Source organism: Mesocricetus auratus, unplaced genomic scaffold (genome assembly GCF_017639785.1).
Source record: "Mesocricetus auratus isolate SY011 unplaced genomic scaffold, BCM_Maur_2.0 Super-Scaffold_2245, whole genome shotgun sequence".
In the NCBI taxonomy this organism is placed as follows: Eukaryota; Metazoa; Chordata; class Mammalia; order Rodentia; family Cricetidae; genus Mesocricetus; species Mesocricetus auratus.
In genome coordinates, this window is record NW_024429180.1 from 18,090,793 (window position 1) to 18,109,393 (window position 18,601).

At 35.6% G+C, this 18,601-nt stretch overlaps 1 protein-coding gene across 17 annotated transcripts in view; it reads left to right on the forward strand.

Annotated features, from left to right (window-relative positions):
- The window catches only part of Rbm26 (RNA binding motif protein 26), a 74,021-nt gene that overhangs the window by 29,319 nt on the left and 26,101 nt on the right, over nt 1-18,601 (forward strand). For 13 of the 17 annotated variants that reach the window (XM_021227239.2, XM_021227242.2, XM_021227240.2 and 10 more), the window contains exons 10-18: nt 4,664-4,775; nt 5,952-6,111; nt 7,206-7,370; nt 7,860-7,991; nt 9,168-9,239; nt 14,180-14,305; nt 14,634-14,708; nt 16,220-16,387; nt 18,383-18,487. In XM_021227239.2, the coding sequence (XP_021082898.1) occupies nt 4,664-4,775; nt 5,952-6,111; nt 7,206-7,370; nt 7,860-7,991; nt 9,168-9,239; nt 14,180-14,305; nt 14,634-14,708; nt 16,220-16,387; nt 18,383-18,487 (1,115 nt within the window). The remainder of the gene's footprint in view (nt 1-4,663; nt 4,776-5,951; nt 6,112-7,205; nt 7,371-7,859; nt 7,992-9,167; nt 9,240-14,179; nt 14,306-14,633; nt 14,709-16,219; nt 16,388-18,382; nt 18,488-18,601) is intronic. The other 4 variants (XM_040749464.1, XM_040749565.1, XM_040749283.1 and 1 more) reach the window with 2 other exon arrangements.

The window sequence follows — 18,601 nt, forward strand, 5'->3', positions numbered from 1 at the left end:
CAGATATATTGTTTGTTACAGTTTGATTCATTTGTGATCTCTCTGATTCACTTAATCCAGAGACTTACAACCTGTGGGTTATGATTCCCTTTGACAAACCTCTATCTCCAGGAGTTTTTATATCACAATTCATAACAGTATCAAAATTACAGTTACAAAGTAGCAACAAAAATGATGTTATGGTTGGGGGCTAACCATAGCAGGAGGAGCTGTATTAAAGGGTCACAGCATTAGAAAGAGTAAGAACTCCTAGTTTGGATAATGAAATTATGTGCTCTATATGCGATTTGTACACTTGACATGCTAAAATTTGACGCTTTTTAGCACAAGGAAATGTGGTCTAGCAGTTAATTCATCTTCTGTATTCTAGGACAGACAGATTTTTAGCTAAATTATAAAGAAGTTAGAGTTTAGACTGAGGCAGGCCAGCAAAAGTTCTTTAATAGCGTTACACTGTGGCAGTAGTTCAGTTTGAAACAGTGTAGTAGATAACAAAGGACATGAAAGATTGTTAGAAAAAACATCATGGAGGCAGAAATAGGTGTTTTATTTTAATCATGCCATTTGAATTTGCTGTCTTACATAGAATAAAATATCAAGACTTTTCAGTTGCATATACATGTCCAACTTAAATAACTACCTATGTAGAGTGCTAAATTTAGGATTACTTACAATTTGAGGTTTTGTGTTTATTTATTGGAGTCTGTCGGATTCTGAGTATCTTCCTTCTATATTTGGAAAGCATGTTGTGGTTGGATATGATATGGAGAACATGTCTAATTCAAATTTATATCCTTTGAGGTATCACAGAATCTGTTCATATGTTTACCCTCTTTGAGAGCCTTAATGTGTATGTTTCTATCCAATATACTGTTAAATTCTCCCTAAGGTAATCCAGTAATTAATCATCAGTGGTAGCAGGAAAAAAAAGTTTCCTTTTTTAGTTGCTTCTATGTATGAGACATACACATTGCCTATAATGGAAAAGTAGCCCCTTAAGATTATAGTTGTTTGTAATGTTTACTAATCCTCTGAATTTCTCTCCTGCCCTGGTTAGTTTACAGAAACCTTTCTTTCTTTGGGTCAGTTTAGCACTTAGAAAGAAAGAAGTACTTTTTAATGATGTGTTAAGTACACGGATATGAATGTGAATGGATGTGCCCAAGCAGTCCAGCAGAGGGTGTTGTTTCAGGTGCTAGAGTTACAGTGGTTGTGAGCTGCCCTATGTGGGTACTGGGTACTGAACTCAGGTCATCTGCAGGTTAGTACTCCCTTTTAGACACTGAGCTCCCTGTCCAGCCCTATATTTTCATTAAAAATTCTTTCAAGATTCCCTGGTTTTACTGGCAACTCCTACTTCATTCCTGTTTTGCTTCTTTGGATTGGCATAGATGTGTTCTGCTAATGAGTAATAGTATTTCTAAATCCAGTTCAATGCCAGATTGATTTCTAGTTGTGATTGAGGGAAGGAAGAGAGACCAAATCCTTTGCATGTAACTTTTACCACATAGCCATTGGCATTATGGTAATTTCAGTTATTTGTGAATAATGTTGCATGATTCAAAAGTGCTCTTATTGGGGGGCTGGAGAGATGGCTCAGAGGTTAAGAGCACTGGCTGCTCTTCCAGAGGTCATGAGTTCAATTCCCAGCAACCACATGGTGGCTCACAACCATCTATAATGAGATCTGGCGCCCCCTTCTGGCCTGAAAGCATACATGCAGACACAATACTGTATACATAATAAATAAAATCTTTTAAAAAAGTGCTCTTATTGAGAGATAAAATATACACTTAGTTAGAAATATGAATGTATTTTCTCATAGTCATAGTTGTATAATGATTATTTTAATACTGTTCTAATATAGTGTATATTGTGTGATAGTTTGGAAATGCATTTTGCTTTAATAACGTGGCTTTTATTTGTCAGCTGATTTAGGAACCCATTTAAATTGAGGGTTGTTTGTATGAATGCCATGTCTTTTTTCAGTCCTTTTTGTTTTTCATCTCAATATATTCTTACCAATCCCCTTTTTAGGTTTCAAATTTCTTATTCTGGATTTATACAGTTGTATAAAAGGCTTGTAGTAATATGATTTATTTAATTATACACTTCTGGAAGCCTGAACCATGGCATTAATTTACCATGGGATATTTGGTAATCAGGCATAGTCTTCATACTTTAAATCTTGGTATGGATTAATCATTAAATAAAACATTTTGGACCCTTTTGATGCTATAGAATTCTAATATAAAAATGACTTATTTGCTCTCAAAATTCTTTTTATATTTCTAAGGATGAGAACTGGATAGGTGTTCCCACAGGTGGATATAGGCAGGAATTATCCTGTGTTGTCAGTCTTAACCAGAACAATAGTATAGAACTGATAATAGTAGTGGAAATGGTATGTGTATATTATTAGATACATTTGCTAGTTGCATATCATGAGGCACTTTTGTTTTTAATACTTATTTTCAAGTAAATCTTAATGAAAGTGAATCTGAAAGAGAAAATAGAGGTGTAGCAAACGCATCAGTTACTGGGTGAAAAACACTTTATTGTGTTTCTTAGCTTTCAGATAACAGAAGTATGGTAAAGTGGAAAAGGATATCGGATAGCTCAGAGATTCTACAAAAGAGCCAGTGAGCTAAGTATGGGAAGCAGGACTAAGACAGTCCTGCTGGAGAGCTGGTCATGTGAGTGCACTACCACCTACAGAAAGCACAGCTTGCACTTTGGTCCTTTCCCACTGAGATCAGTATGGCATGGTGTTCATACAAACAGTTCAGACAATACACTGACAAGTCAGTCAGCCAGAGCAAGGGGACAGTGAAAGCATACACAACTTACACGTCTGAGAAACTCAACTCTCTGTCTCAAAAAGGAAGGAGGAATTGTCGGAGTTCACAGGACAGTGATGACAGTTGAAGAATTTTAAAACAGGTGACAGAGCTGGTCTAGAGTAGCAGCAGTGGGAACTGAGAAGATTTATATTTAATAGAGAAAATTGACAACATGATTTACTAAATGTAAAGGCTGAAATCAAGTACTAGTTTCTGTGTTGGCAATTGGCAAGTGATAATACCATTTGTTACAAAAAGAACAGATTGGTAGAAAAATTGTAAGTCACCTATTAGAAATACCCGATTTGAAGTCTGAGATAGATGAAGACAGCTGACTAGAAATTACTTATTTTGGAATCGTGAATACGGAAGTAAAGGATATTATGATCCACACTGACTTCTGCATGGTTGACGACCAGAGGAACAGTTTTTGTCTATTTTCAGGTCCTTCCCCCCATTACCCTGAACTCTGAGAAAGCTGGGAGAGATAGATGAAAGAAGGACGTTAGGGAGATACTGGAGTGAGATGAGGGCGGGAGTCATGCTTACATGGGGGCTGAAAGCAGTAAAGCCCAAAGGCCACAGACTAAAGGGGTTCCCGAGAGCCCTAAGAGGGAACGTAGTCAACACTAGCACATGTCTCTTGGAGGCCAGTTAAAAACTGACAAGTAGGACTGCTCCTGCAGAAGACCAGGGTTGGGTTTCCGTCCCAGCACCCACGTGTACCTCACATCTGATGCCTCCTTCTCTTCAGGCACTAGGCATATGCACAGTGTACGTATGTGCAGACAAAGTACACATACATAAATACTGAAATAACCCTGAGCACTCATATTCTTAAGTGTCAGAACGTGATATCGGTTATTTCTTTTTCTTCCATGAACAAGTGTAGTAATTTGAATGGCTGCCAATTTTCAGGACTAGTGAATGAGTGGGTGTGGTAAGGAAGAAGAGATAGTGAAATGTAGGTATGTCTTGTGTGTATTTTAGGGGCTAGCTGTAGTATATGGAGAGAAAATAGAGCAGGGGGAAGGAGAAATTTAGCAAGTTTTCTTCTTAAGTATGGAGTGCTGGGAATGTCGAGGGATGTAAGCTGTAATAGCAAGTGTTGATGGGATGGGATGTTCCAGTGTCACAGGAGAACTAGAAAACTGAAGAAAGCAGCGGGGCTTTGGGACATAGACTGGAGCCTCTGTCTTTATGTTTAAATACACGACAAGAGAAATCTGGAAGTAGAAGCCCAGTTAAGACAGCAGGCTACATAACAAGTAAGGCAAACTTGTACTATAATTGCTTTAGTACAGTGTTTGTAAAATACTGGTTAATAGATGTCTGTAATGCTCTACAACTACATTCAGTCTTAAATATGTCTTAAAATATAGTTTCAGTTATGTTAGCACACTGTTATTTAAACAGTATTATTACGGTTTGCCAATTTGCAAGGTAGTTTGATTGTTATGTTTGAGCTTATAATTGTGCCTTTGATTTAAAACTATGAACTTAAGGTCTCAAGGTGACTTATTTGTATATTTATATTTTGGTTTTATGATGAGAGTGATGGCAAATTGGAGGAGTGGCATGGATTTTTCTTTTAAAGAAGTAGCCTACAGAATCACATTTAGCATAAGTCTTGGAGCTAAGTGTGAAGTAAAAATATCTGAAGTAGACTAAAATTCCCTTGAACTACTGTATTTAAATGTATATTTACCCTTTTGCTTATAAAATATGTTCATTTGGATAAAAAGCCTAAACACTTTCATAGAAGTAGCTGACATAAACACAAAAAGTATTAATGCCTACTTTCTTTTGTTTTGACACAGAAAAGCCTCCTAATAAGAGTAGTATGAGGATAGTGGTGGATTCAGAATCAAGGAAAAGAACCATTGGATCTGGGGAACCTGGAGTTTCTACAAAGAAGACATGGTTTGATAAGTAAGCTGACAGAGTATTGAAAATTCTTGTGGAACATTGATTATTGCTGGTTTATTATTATTATTATTGGTTTTTACGAGACAGGGTTTCTCTGTATTGTTTTGGAGGCTGTTGGTCCAGCCCGGCCTCGAACTCACAGAGATCCGTCTGCCTCTGCCTCCCGAGTGCTGGGATTAAAGGCGTGCACCACCACCGCCCGGCTTATTGCTGGTTTATTATAACCATGTAATCTTTTCTCTTAAAAAAGTTAGGTTGTACAGATCTGTAAGCTGTCCTCAGCTATAATTTTATTTTTCTACAAGTTTTAGAGTTTGGTTTGGCACTACAAAGCTATTTTCTTATAAAAGTGGCATGATAAGTTTTTACTCTTTCCTCTTTCACCTCAGGTAGAAACAACTCCTTATACAAGTTAGATGTATTATTGAGTAGAAGATGTATACAGGATAGTTATGAGCCTTGCTCCAAAGAGAAAGGATGTAGAAGATCTTAGTGGAGACTTCCTCACCATAGGCACTTCCTACTAGGAACTGCAAAGGGCTTTGGGGGGCCTGGAGAGGTTGAAGAAGGTACTGAGTAGATCAGAAAGAACTTTGAAAAAGGAAGAAAGTCGGAATATAAGAGGGTGTAATATTATGCATATATTTGCATATATGAAGAGAGATTAGGGCCACATTTAATAGTGCAGAAGGAGTAGTTTTTATATCTGGTTTTGTGATTAAATCTGTGGTAAAGGGGAAGAGATCATTTCATTGGGTCACAGATAGTGTTTCCCCTAATTTTATTTCTTCTTAAACTAGAAACAGGTTGAGGTGTCATCTTTATATCAAAAATTAAAGTTACAAAAGTCTGAAAATGAAATACCTTTTAGTAAGCTAACTTGTAGAATAGAAGAATTGTATGTACATTTTGACTAAATGCAGGTAGTAGTATCTTTTTGGATAAAAATAATTAACAAAAAATGAAAATTGTATAAATAAAAGGCTATGGTAAAACTTCTCATATGACTTCCATAAAAGACACTAACTACTAATTTGGAAACTGAAAGAAAAAACTTCCAATTTTGAAGAAAAATTGGTTATATTAAGAATATTCATTGCACCTGTAAAAATTTATTCCTTTGTAGTAGTTGGAATCAGGATTTAAAAATATATTGACCAACTTGATTTTTGCTTACAGACCAAATTTTAATAGGACAAACAGCCCAGGTTTCCAAAAGAAGGTTCAGTTTGGAAACGAAAATACTAAACTTGAACTAAGGAAAGTTCCTCCAGAATTAAATAATATCAGCAAACTTAATGAACATTTTAGTCGATTTGGAACATTGGTTAATTTACAGGTAAGAGGTGTGGAATGGTATTGTCAGTAATTATTTAAAGAGCTTAAGAAAACTTTAAATTAGAGAAATTTAAAGAATTTGTATAAATTGTTTGTTACTATGATGCAATGCCTGAAGTAGGCTAACTTAATAAAGAAAGGAGATATTGTAAAACAAAGTGGTGATGCTGCTGGTTTGGCCTCTGATAGATGGATGGGCCAGAGGATTCAGTGGTCAGACTCACTTCCGCAGTTTTCTCTTGGGAGAGCTCAGGCATCTCTGAGAGCTTGTGTCTTAGTTAGGATTATTGCCTTGATGAAACACCGTAACCAAAGCAACTTGGGGAGGAAATGTTTTATTCAGCTTATGCTTCCACATCACAGTTCATCGTCGAAGGAGGTCAGGTCAGGAACTCAAGCAGGGCTTGAATCTGTAGGCAGGAGCTGTTGCAGAGGCCATAGAGGAGTACAGCATACTATCTTACTCAGCCTGCTTTCTTACAGAATCCAGGACCACTAGCCCAGGGAGGATCCCACATCCTTCCACATCAGTCATTGGTTAAAGATAATGCCCTAGAGGCTTGTGCACAGCCTATGGAGGCATTTTTGACATTCCTTCCTCTGAGATGACTGTAGCGTGTGTCAAATTGACGTAAAACTATTCAGTACAGTTTGTAATGGCAGCTCCTCTAAATGATCTGGTAACCTACCACTGGCCTCACTTCTTCAAAAATTCACACCACATACCAGCATTGCTGTTGGCACTAATGACTTGCTCTGACCTGTCTTTGTTCTGTAAAACTAAAAAATCACAAAACTGCTTCCACATTGAAATCTAAATCTTTGTTTCATGGTCACTCAGATCTGGGCCTCAAATAAAGTTTTCTCTTACACCCTTAAACAAACAAGTAAATAAGTACAAAGAACCTTCCCATGTTATTTGGAAGCAGCTATGAGGGTGACCAAGTTGGCATGTTGTATGGCTAGCATAGGTATAAGGAGCTGTGATGATAAGCTCTTCAATGGAACAATCAGCATTTCACATCCTGAGAAAGTGACTGTCTAAAGCCATGTATTCCTTTAGAAGTAAACTGTCCTCAATATGCTGAATCTTAGGTTGCCTATAATGGTGATCCTGAAGGTGCCCTTATCCAATTTGCAACATATGAAGAAGCAAAGAAAGCGATCTCAAGTACAGAAGCAGTATTAAATAACCGCTTTATTAAAGTTTACTGGCACAGAGAAGGAACTACTCAGCAGTTACAGACCACTTCCCCAAAGGTAAGAGAAATTGGTGTGAAGTCTTGATTTCTTGGGCTCTTTTAACAGAGTTTAAGCAGAGGCTTGTGAGCCAAGTGACACCTGGTTTTACTACTATAGAGACTTGAGACAGTTACTTCTCCCAACTATTCTTTCATTAGTTTGTGAGGCTAGTCTTAGTTTAGAGAATTACAAGATGGTTGTGTAACACATCTAGAATAGTTCCTGGGAAGTAATCATTCATTAAATGATGGCTGTGTATTTCATAAGTTTACCCTATACGGTCATCTTAAGAATTCTTTTTTCTTTCTCTTCTACCCCCCCACCCCTGAGATATAGAATAGTCTAGTTTTTTGATTGTTTAAACAACCAATCGAAAGATTGTTGAATTTGATTATAAAGCTACATTTTTAAGCTTTCTTTATATGGTTATATAAGTACAAAATCACCCTGTTGGATTTTATCTTCCTTTACTAACTAGCTTGTTTTTATTTTTTCTTTTGTTTTGAGGTAATACAGCCGTTAGTTCAGCAACCCATTTTACCTGTTGTGAAGCAGTCTGTCAAAGAGCGGTTGGGTCCCGTACCTTCAGGTACTGTTGAACCAGCAGAAGCCCAGAGTGCTACTACAGACCTTCCCCAGGTAAATAGAAGGTTTTGTCAGCAGGTCTGTTATATATTAATTTTCCTTTGTAACTAGAATTATAGTTAATGATATGTGTGCTGCACAGAAATATGGTATTTATATTTTTGAACTCCACCTATAAGTTAGTTTTACCATAACATTTTCATTGCCTTCTGCTAGAAAATTTAATCTTAAATTCTTTTTCCTAGTTAATACTTACAAGAAAGGTCTCTTTTTCACTTTGTGGAGGTGTATTTAAACAACTTTGCCTGAGTAATTTTCAGTACACTAAATCTTATTTTTTTCTATTATCTTTTTACTTAGAGTTCTATCTCCGCTAATTATGCAGTAGAGTGAACAGAAAACATTTGAGAAGGGAAGACTTAAGCCATCAGGTTACATGTGCTTGATTGACAATCTGTTGCTTTAAGAACTCACTTGCCCTGTTTAGAACTTTGCATCACTTATTACTGATTGGGATTCTCTTCTCCTTATGTCATTTCTTTTCCAGTTCCATATTTGAGTGCCAGTTTCTTGTTTCTACACTCGCTGTCTCAGAGATTTAGCTTGCCATTTTCTCCAGGTGTTTCAAGATTTGCTGTACAAAATTGGGTTAGGGCATAGCATCTTACTTAGCTAATGGATGCCATGGCAGATGCTGGTTTTGATAATTCTTGATGAATAGAGTAAGATGAGATTCTGTAAGATGGTTCAGAGTGCAAATAGATGAACTGTTATTTTTAAATTGTATCTAAGTAATCACTAAGTATAGTGTATTTAATTATAAACATACTTCCAGAATGAATGACCCTTGTTTTTAAGCTTATGAAGCAAGCTCATACTTTAAATGTTCACATCTATTTTAAAATGTACATACTCTCTACTAGTTCATATACAGTTCCGGGAGGAACTTTAAACTACTTGAGGACATACTTTACATTGTAATTTTTTATGGTTAAAATTAAAGACTGTTTAGAATTTCGATACATATTTCCTTCTTATCCTTTTCCTTTCCCCATCCTCTTCTTTCTCCTTGTTTCTTTCTCCCATTTTTTTTTAAAGGCCCAAGTTTCTGTGGCTAGTATTGTTATGCATTATCTCAGTATATATTAGTAGAATCAGGATGTTCAAAGTCCCAACAGACGTAATATATGTTTGGGGAAACACTGAACATGTCCGTTTTAATCTTTTTAGAGTGTAACTAAGTTATCTGTGAAGGACAGGTTGGGTTTTGTATCAAAGCCATCTGTTTCAGCAACTGAGAAGGTAAGAATAGCATGATGTGTTTGTCTTGGCTTCATAAATGTTTTTCAGGTGGCATCTTCATTTTTAATTTTTTTCATAGCTCCAAACTCCTGCTTCTTAATAGTATTGATAGCTCTTACTCATACCTATTTGCTGAAAAAGAAAAATATTAGCCTAGCTACCTTCTTTTTTACATCAACATTTTAATACTTGCTTCCCTTATTCCTGTGTGCTTCATTCTTCGTTTTCTTTTATATTTACTTTCTAAAGAGACATTGTGCAATTTAGCTTGAAAACTCTGATAGTGAATTAGAAAGGATCATGAGCTAGGAATATTACCACAATTTGACACCCAGCTCTTTGTTTACTAACTGCATGGTAATTGGCAGTGCATTTAATATTTCTGAATCTTTTTACTTAATGGTAGACTGGTGATGTTAATGTGTCTGTATTTACTTAAAAGTAATTTGTAAGTGGGAAGGATGATACTTTATTTTGACTAGTTTAAAGTTATTGCTGACAGTTATTTATAAGAAGGTAAATACAGATTGTTAAGACTGTTTATGGATTTCCTGCATAGACATGTGGTATGTTGTTTTCATGTTGAGGTAGGGTCTTTGCTGCTAACATTGTTTTGTTTGAAACCTGTGAAACTATAAGATGTTAAAGTTGAATGATCTAAAGAGCAACTGTAACAAAGCACCAAAAGATTTGTTTCTCTAGTTTGTAGCCCATGTTCTTTCTAGTCGGAAGACTGCAGAAGAAATGAATGTTGAAAATGAATCAAGCATTTAGCCGACCTGCCATCCATTTGTTCTTTAGAGTACTGTTTTATTACTTACTCAGTAAAGTTTGGCATTGCTAGAAATTTGAACCTCAATCTGCATCAGACCTTCCTCCTGGGCATCTCAGTGCCTAAAATGAATTATTTTCCATACAGAAGCTGATTTTAGTTTCCAGTCCTTATCTTTAGAAATAGTTGTCTAAGTAGTATAGTCCTAAAGCCTTTATTTATAGTATTTATAGTCTACTACTTTTTCTCTACTGCCTTCAGTTTTCTGGCTTTTGACTTATCTTAGCTGGTGTCTTATTATTCTCCTCTTGAAACTTTTTGTTGCCATTCTGTCAGTACTATTCCAGTGCTTATTTATTATAGGGAATTTGAATTTATTGCCTACAATTACTTTGTTTAGTTCACAGTTCATAGACTCCCTTCCCCTCCCAGTAGTTATTATTACTTCTGCTGTGCAGTGTATGGTATCTTCCTTGAGTGACTTTTTGTGTATTGTCTTGGGCCAGTTTCTTTTCTAGCTCACCCTTTTCTCTTTGTTTATGTTCTACCTCAGTCTAGCTCTAGCTTTCCCTGGAGTGCATTTACCCTGCCAATCAAATTTCCTGGTGTCCAGTATACCAGTTTTAGATACTAATTTTGTTATAGGATGTTCCTTTTTTTAAGTATTATTATTATTTTTCAAGATAGGATTTCTCTGTGTAGTCCTGACTATCCTGGAATTTACTCCATAGACCAGGCTGGCCTCAAACTCAGAGATCCGCCTGCCTTTGTCTCCCGAGTGCTGATTAAAAGCATGTACCACCACCGTCTGGCTTAATATATTTTTTAAAATCTGAGATATATAGTATCCTGTTTTCATGATGGAAGTTAACATTTGTATTTGGAATTTTTCAAAATGGGAAGTTGTATGGTATAATTGAGCTACATTTCAGTTTTTCATTTAGCCATTTGAAATGACATTGAACAAATCCTCTTGACTCTAAAAGAGAGGTGCTATAATAGCCTTTTGATTTTAAATTTTGATTTGATGTCAGTTTTGCTGATGTAAATCCAAAGATTGATAGAATACATAAACCTTTTTTCTCCTATGATTTTTCTAGTATATTGTCCTCTGTGAAGAATTCTTGGGCTTTTTTTTTATTACAGGAAAATTTGACTAATTTAAAAGATGGGCTGCACTTTCTGGGAACTATAGTTTATAGGAAAATTGATTATGAACTGTAAATAATTTTTCTTTGTTTGTTTAAAATGTTTCTAAGATAATTCTTTCATCATATGGAAGATCAAAAAGTTGAACTCATGGGGCAACGTAAATGATGGTTGTTTTTAGGGTGAGGAAGTTTTGAAGATAATGGCTAAAGGTTGTGACATAATTTCAGAATTTATGTACAAAATGGTACCCTCCATTAAAGATTGTGGTTTTAAGTGTTCTCAAAACCAAATTATCAGGCAGTGCAAGTGTTAGTTCAGTTCAGCCATTTTACAAGAGATATACACACACACACACACACACACACACACACACACACATATATGTATATATGTACACATACAATGTATTATGCATAGCCTATGTAAATTTTTACAAGTTTTTTAAAACTACCTAGTATTGTTGAGAAAAAAAAATCCTGTTTGGGGCTTTTTTTTTTTTTTTTTTTTTCCGGAGACAGGGCTTCTCTGTGTAACAGTCCTGGCTGTCCTAGAACTTGTTTTATTTATAGACCTGCCAGCCTCTGCCTCCTGAGTGCTGGAATGAGTGGCGTGTGCCAGCATTGTATGGCTCATCAGAATACTTTATAAATGAAACTTTGAAATCTTGTTTTCTCATCAGAGTCCTCCACTCGGTCAGTGTTGTGGAATGCACAGTGCGCTGTGATAGAGTATTGTAGATAGGCATCATGTTTTGCTGAATGAATACTTAGTGAGAACACTGAACATATTAATCTTCCTATCTATATAGTATAGTCCCTCAGATACTTTTAAAGTTAAACCACGTTTCTTTACTGCTTTAAATGCCTGCTAGAGCTACTTACTTTAACATGTCTGCATTCTTTTATATTACATTTCAGTTGGAGCATTACTTATTTTAGAAATGAAGCTTAGATGACTTCAAAGTAATCCTAAATAGTAAACAATTTTGTTTTTTACAGAATAGTCTTTCCCTCCCATTGTAGTAAGAAAAATATTTGCTTTTTCTGCTTACTAATACTAGAAGTAGAGATGTAGGAACTAGAGAAAAGGCTCAGCAGTTGAGCATTTATTGCTCTTATCCATGACCCAGGTCTGTTTTCCAGAACCTATGTGGCAGTTGCCAACCATCCTAACTTTAGAAGGTTCAGCAGATCTGGAGCTCTCTTCTGACCTCCTTGGAAACCAGACATGCACATGGTGTATATTTCTACCATACAAGCAAAACACTAATACATATAAAATACATTTAGACAAAAAGGAAGAAAAATGAATAAATGGATTATCTTTTAACAGTTTATAGAGAATTGTCTTTTGTCTTGGTCATAGGAGATATTAATAAATGCATATCACATGATAGACCTTTTAATTCATCTTCTAGGTTTATATTTGTTACTAAAACCGGACCAAGGATATGATAAGAAAGGAAAATTACAGACTAATACCTGTTATGAACATAGGTACAAATACTCCAAATAAAATATTAGTAATTTCCAGTGTATGTAAGATACATAATAATACATCATGGCCAGGAGCGATTTAGTCTACAAACTCAAGATGATTTAACATCAGGAAATCTGTTTAACTGACTATATTAGCTTTGTAAGGGAAAAGGAAAACCTTGCATGACTACTTTGGTAGAAAAATGTTTGGTGAAATAATTAATACTCTGCACAGTGGAATAGATAGACTTCCTACCTTGCTGAAGAATGTTTGTACCCCACCTACCAAAACTAAGATTAAGCGAGTGCCTCCCATGTGTCAAATTCAGGAAACAAAGATGTCTAGTCTAATCACTTTCAGTTTTTTTCTGTAGGATTTAACCAAACCCTACAAAAGTAAACCATTATAAAGATTTGAAAGGAGAAAATAAAACTTTATGGGTGACATAATTATTACATGTGTAGAAAATCGAAAATAAACTTTGAGACCATAGGTGAGTACAATTAGATCTTGAGAACGTAGGCTACTATTATGTCACCATATAAAATTACAGTACATGAAGAAAATTGGGAAACAAACATGCTTCATGCTTTGTAGTCTTAGAAATTGTAACTTAATATTGCCTGTTGGATTTATTGACTTGTACTGTTTTCATTTTAAATGTATTAATTTATTTATTGATAGTGCTAGAGGTCAACCTGGGACTTTGAGAATTGTAGTAATGCCTTCAGTTTCATATGTAGTTCTAAGGCTGGTCTTTAATACACTGTCGGTGCTTCTTCCAGATCCAAAGTGGTGGATTTACAGGCATTTGTCACAAGGCCTGGATAAATTTTAAATCTTGAAAAATGTGGATATTTTTTACTATTCTAGTACTTAAACTCTAGAGCTAAGTAGATTAAAATAAAAAGCAGTAGATTTTTGTTTTCAGGGTCTTACTGTGTAGATCAGAAGGAAGACCCTACCATCAGTTTTTTCACTTTTTAGATAGTTAATGTTACCTAACTAATGGTATTTTTATATCATGGGTTAAGGAATAAAATTGTAAGTGGGCAGGAAAGAAAAATGATTAGTGCTTTGGTTTGTGCTACATCTCAGCTTACCTTAAGAGGTTAAGATCACTTTAAGCAGAAAAAATGTGGCCTTTATGGGATGGAGAATGATTGCGACATGTATTTTGGAACTACCAGATTGTAGGATGACACTCAGTTGTTGTTGTGTTTTAAAGTAGAGATAGGCACTAATGTACTCACAAACATTTCCTGAGAAATACAGTCATGGCAGTGTTCTTTCCCCTTTGATTTCAGGGTCTACATGTTTCACTTGGCTTTTTGTGTTATAGGTGTATTAAGTCATTTTTGTTTGTTTTAGGGCTTATTATTCACTCATACCATTCATTTCAAGTCATGAAATGTAATTATGCATTTAGTTCAACATGCTAGTTTTAGGTAGAAATGCTTTGAAGTTTAAGTTTCTTAGAAAGCAAGACTTAAATTAGGAATATAACACTTCTAAGAGACTGAATTTGTGTTGGTAGGTGTTGTCTACATCTACTGGCCTCACAAAAACAGTGTATAATCCAGCTGCTTTGAAGGCTGCACAAAAAAGCTTACTGGTTTCTAGCCCTGCAGTTGACACTAATGAAGCACAGAAAAAGAAACAGGTAAGCACAGATAGTGTCACACACAAAGTCTGCACACAGGAAGACACATCCTTCTGCCCGCTTGTGCGTTTGTGCTTGTGTGTGTCTTAAGGAACTTACCACAGGTAAGAGGGGGGATTGATCTGTGTGTAGCAATAAATACCTCCCTTCCCCCAGCTTTTCTGTGAAGGGATGTTTCTTTGATCTTTGACACTTTCATACATAGTCTACCCTTTTCACATAGAAACTTAGTGTATTGCTTTTGTTGGGACGCTTCTTCATTGAAACCCTCTTCTTTTGTATTGCTTTGTCTTTAGATGTCACTCAGATGATATTTTGATTCTTTTAGGAGGCACTGAAACTTCAGCAGGATGTAAGAAAAAGGAAGCAAGAAATTTTAGAAAAGCACATTGAAACACAGAAGGTAAAATAGTAAAGTATTTGGCACAATTACTAATGTTCTTATTTTTAGTAAATTTAATCGAATTAGTTCATATTGAGAAGCAGATTTACTGTAATTGGTAGTGGTAAAAGTGAAAAACTTAGTATATCATTTGTTATGTATTGATTTATTAGCATTGGAATTGAAGAAACTTATGAAGTGTGGGTACAGTTTATGTGGAACTATTCATTAATGTGAATTGAAAATAAGTTTATTTAGCTCTGTTACTTTATAGTAGTCTGGTCAGTGAATGTTAAAATGAAATGAAGTGTTTTTCTCATTGTTGATACGATCTTCACTAATTTGGGATCCTCTACTCCTGCGTTATACAATAGAGTCGTCACAAACCACATCCAACTCCAAATTGAGGTGAAAATGATAGTTACATATCAGATTTCAAAGATGTAGTATGATGGGGAAAAAGTCTCAGAAACTTTTTATTGCTGTTGAAATGTACATTTTGATACTTTAGGCTAAATTACTGAATTAATTTTTCCTCTAATTTTTTTAATGTCATTGATAAACATATTATGTGTAGACATGGAGAGATGATTCAGTGGTTAAGAGTATTCACTACTACTATTCCAGAGGACCCAAGTTTGGGTTCCTACACCCATGTCATGTGTCTCACAATTGCATCTAATTGTAGCTGCAAGGTACCAGACCTTTTAATTTTCTTTTTCATGACAGGGTTTCTTTGTGTAACAGTCACGGCTGTCCTGGAACTAGCTTTGTAGACCAGGCTGGCCTCGAACTCACAGATATCTGCCTGCCTCTGCATCTTGAGTGCTAGGATTAAAGGTTTTCACCACCACCGTCCAGCTAGACCTCCTTCTCTGACTTCCGTGGGCATCTGTCTGCAAGTGTGTGGCACAGGCACACACTTGTATCAATTGTAAAGTAAATCTTTAAAACTTATGTGGCTGGGATTTCTTGGTTGACATTTTTTGGGGCAGATTGCTCTAATTAGTTCTTGGTGTATTTTGTGATGAATATTAGTAGAAACATGTAAAGATACAGCAACAATGTTTTGTTGGCACAGTGGTGCATTACTATAATCTCAGCACCTGGGGAGGCTGAGGCTGTCAAATTACTTAGTTTGAGGCCAGCTTAGGCTACAAATTAAGATTGTCTGAAAAAAACTTGCAGTAAGATTAGAAGATTATTTTGTATATACTTCAGTAAAGCGAAATCACAATGCTTGATATAAAAAACTGAAGCTATCTTAACTCAGAGAACATAATTCCATGTGATCTCCCATCCCAGTTCTCTTGTTCAGAGCTTAGGTTCTCAGAGAGCCAAATAATAGTAAAGTTCTTCACAAAGTAAACTTGTACTTATGCCACTCTTAGCTATCAAGTCTGCTCTTCTGTCTTTATACACTTAGACTTTGTCAGGTACATTGAGAACAATAAACTAGAAATAGTGTTTGTTTTAACTGTTAACTGTATTTGCTTTGTTGTCTCTTATGTTTCTATTTTAAAATTTACCAGATGCTAATTTCAAAACTAGAGAAAAACAAAACAATGAAGTCTGAAGATAAAGCAGAAATAATGAAAACATTAGAGGTTTTGACAAAAAATATTACCAAGTTGAAAGATGAGGTCAAAGCTACATCTCCTGGACGCTGTCTTCCGAAAAGTATAAAAACGAAGACTCAGGTATTGTTTTCTTATCAATAGGACTACTTGTGAAGACTCAAGCATGGGTCTGGAGAGATGGCCTAGTGGGTAGTGCACTTGTGGCTCTTCAGAGGACCTAGGGCCAGCTCCCTCTCTTTCGGCCTCACAGCTGTGTGTAGCTCTAGTTCCAGAGGACCTCATGCCTTCCTTCTCCCACAGGCGCACCGAGTGCACTTAGTGCACAGACGCCACACCCGTTCATAATACACACAGGCAAGTCTTCACAAAAGAAGGCTTTAAGGTGAAATCTCAACAAAACACCCATGCATAACACACAGGCAAGTCTTCACAAAAGAAGGCTTTAAAGTGAAATCTCAAACACTATTTTTAAGTTGTTAATTTAGGATGTATACTTATTCTTCATAACTCTCCTACTTTTTTGTTTTTGTTTTTCACCTTTATTTTGTTTTGTTGTTTTTATTTAACACAGAGTTTTTCTTTGTAGCCCTCAGTGTCCTAGAACTCAATCTGGAGATCAGGATGGCCTTGAACTCACAGACATTCACCTGCCTCTACCTCCCAAACTTGGGATTAAAGGTGTGCACCACTACTGCCAGGCAACTATCCTACTTCTTACAGTTGTGAAATCTGCTATTAGAAAATGATTATGGATAATTTTGGAAAGATAGTTTGGGACAAAGTGATAATGGGTACTTGATAACTAGTTAGTGATATAAAAGGCTAATGATGCCGGATGGTGGTGGCGCACGCCTTTAATCCCAGCACTCGGGAGGCAGAAGCAGGCCGATCTCTGTGAGTTCGAGACCAGCTCGCTCTACCGAGTGAGTTAAAACAATACAGAGAAACCCTGTCTTGAAAAAAAACAAAACACACACCAAAAAAACAAACAAACAAACAAAAAAAAACAAAAAAACAACCAAGGCTAATGACAGGAAGTAACCTAGCATCACAGTCTAGAAGAATTTGCAATGGGAAAAATTCAGGTGTATTACTTTGAATGATCCAAACAAATAAAGCAAGATGTTTTCAGATGGTTACAAATGATAAAATAGAGGTGGTATAGTATTTTCTACTCCATATGTGTGTATACACGTCTACTTCATATATATATATACACACATATATCTCCACAATATTTCTAATTTTAATCTAAATCACATGCTTATTCTTTTTTAAAATTCAGTTTTACTGCCAGTTTCCATAGTGACAACTTGGTCCCATAACATTCATTCAGATAGACCTGCAATATATTCGGAGTAGTTCCAAAATTATTGTAGTACTGATATCAACAATTAATTGGTTTCAAATTTTATTTTCATTCTTTACAAACCAACTGTATTCCATTAGATATTAGGTCATATGCTATCATATTGTTTTACTTCTCGGTGTTTTTGTAAATACTGTTAAATAAATTTAGGTCTATTTCTGTTAGTTTTCAGTTTTGTTCTTTTGGCTCCAGTTTTTACTAGATTCAATTTTTTTAATAAGTAATATTAACATGGTTCAAAAGTACATAAAAAAGATAACACATAGGAGACTTTTCTCCCACTTTGAGCCCCTGACAATCCCTAACAGCACTCCTTGTATGTAACCATCAATAGTTTGTGTTTTATCCTCAAATCTTAGATATATGTATTTACCTACATTAAGATGTACTATATATTGCTTGCTAGCCCTTTGGGTTTTTTCCCCCTACAGAAGTTATTGCATTATTAATTCATAGAACTCATACCTTAGCTGTGGTATAGACAATGGATTTTAGGGAAATGAGTGAGAATAAGAATTAGGATATTTTTATTAGAGTAATATTACACGCAGTAGAAGAGAAATGTTGGTTCGCACGGTGATACATACCATTAACCCTAACATTTATGAGGACAACACAGGAGAATCTTGACTGTATAACTGGCTGGGGGAATGATACAAGTAAATATGAGAAAAAGCATCTTGTAAGTAAAAATTCTACATAAGTTCAGAATATTCATTGTTATTTCAAACATTAATGACTTTCAGATGCAGAAAGAATTGCTTGACACAGAATTGGATTTATATAAGAAAATGCAGGCTGGAGAAGAAGTCACTGAACTTAGGAGAAAGTATACAGAATTACAGCTGGAGGTATGTTTATTACAACTACACAGTTCACTTCAAAGAAACATAGAATTGTGGTTAACATGAAAATTCGGGGGGTCTAGTTAACAGTTACTACCGGGTGTGTGTGTGTGTGTGTGT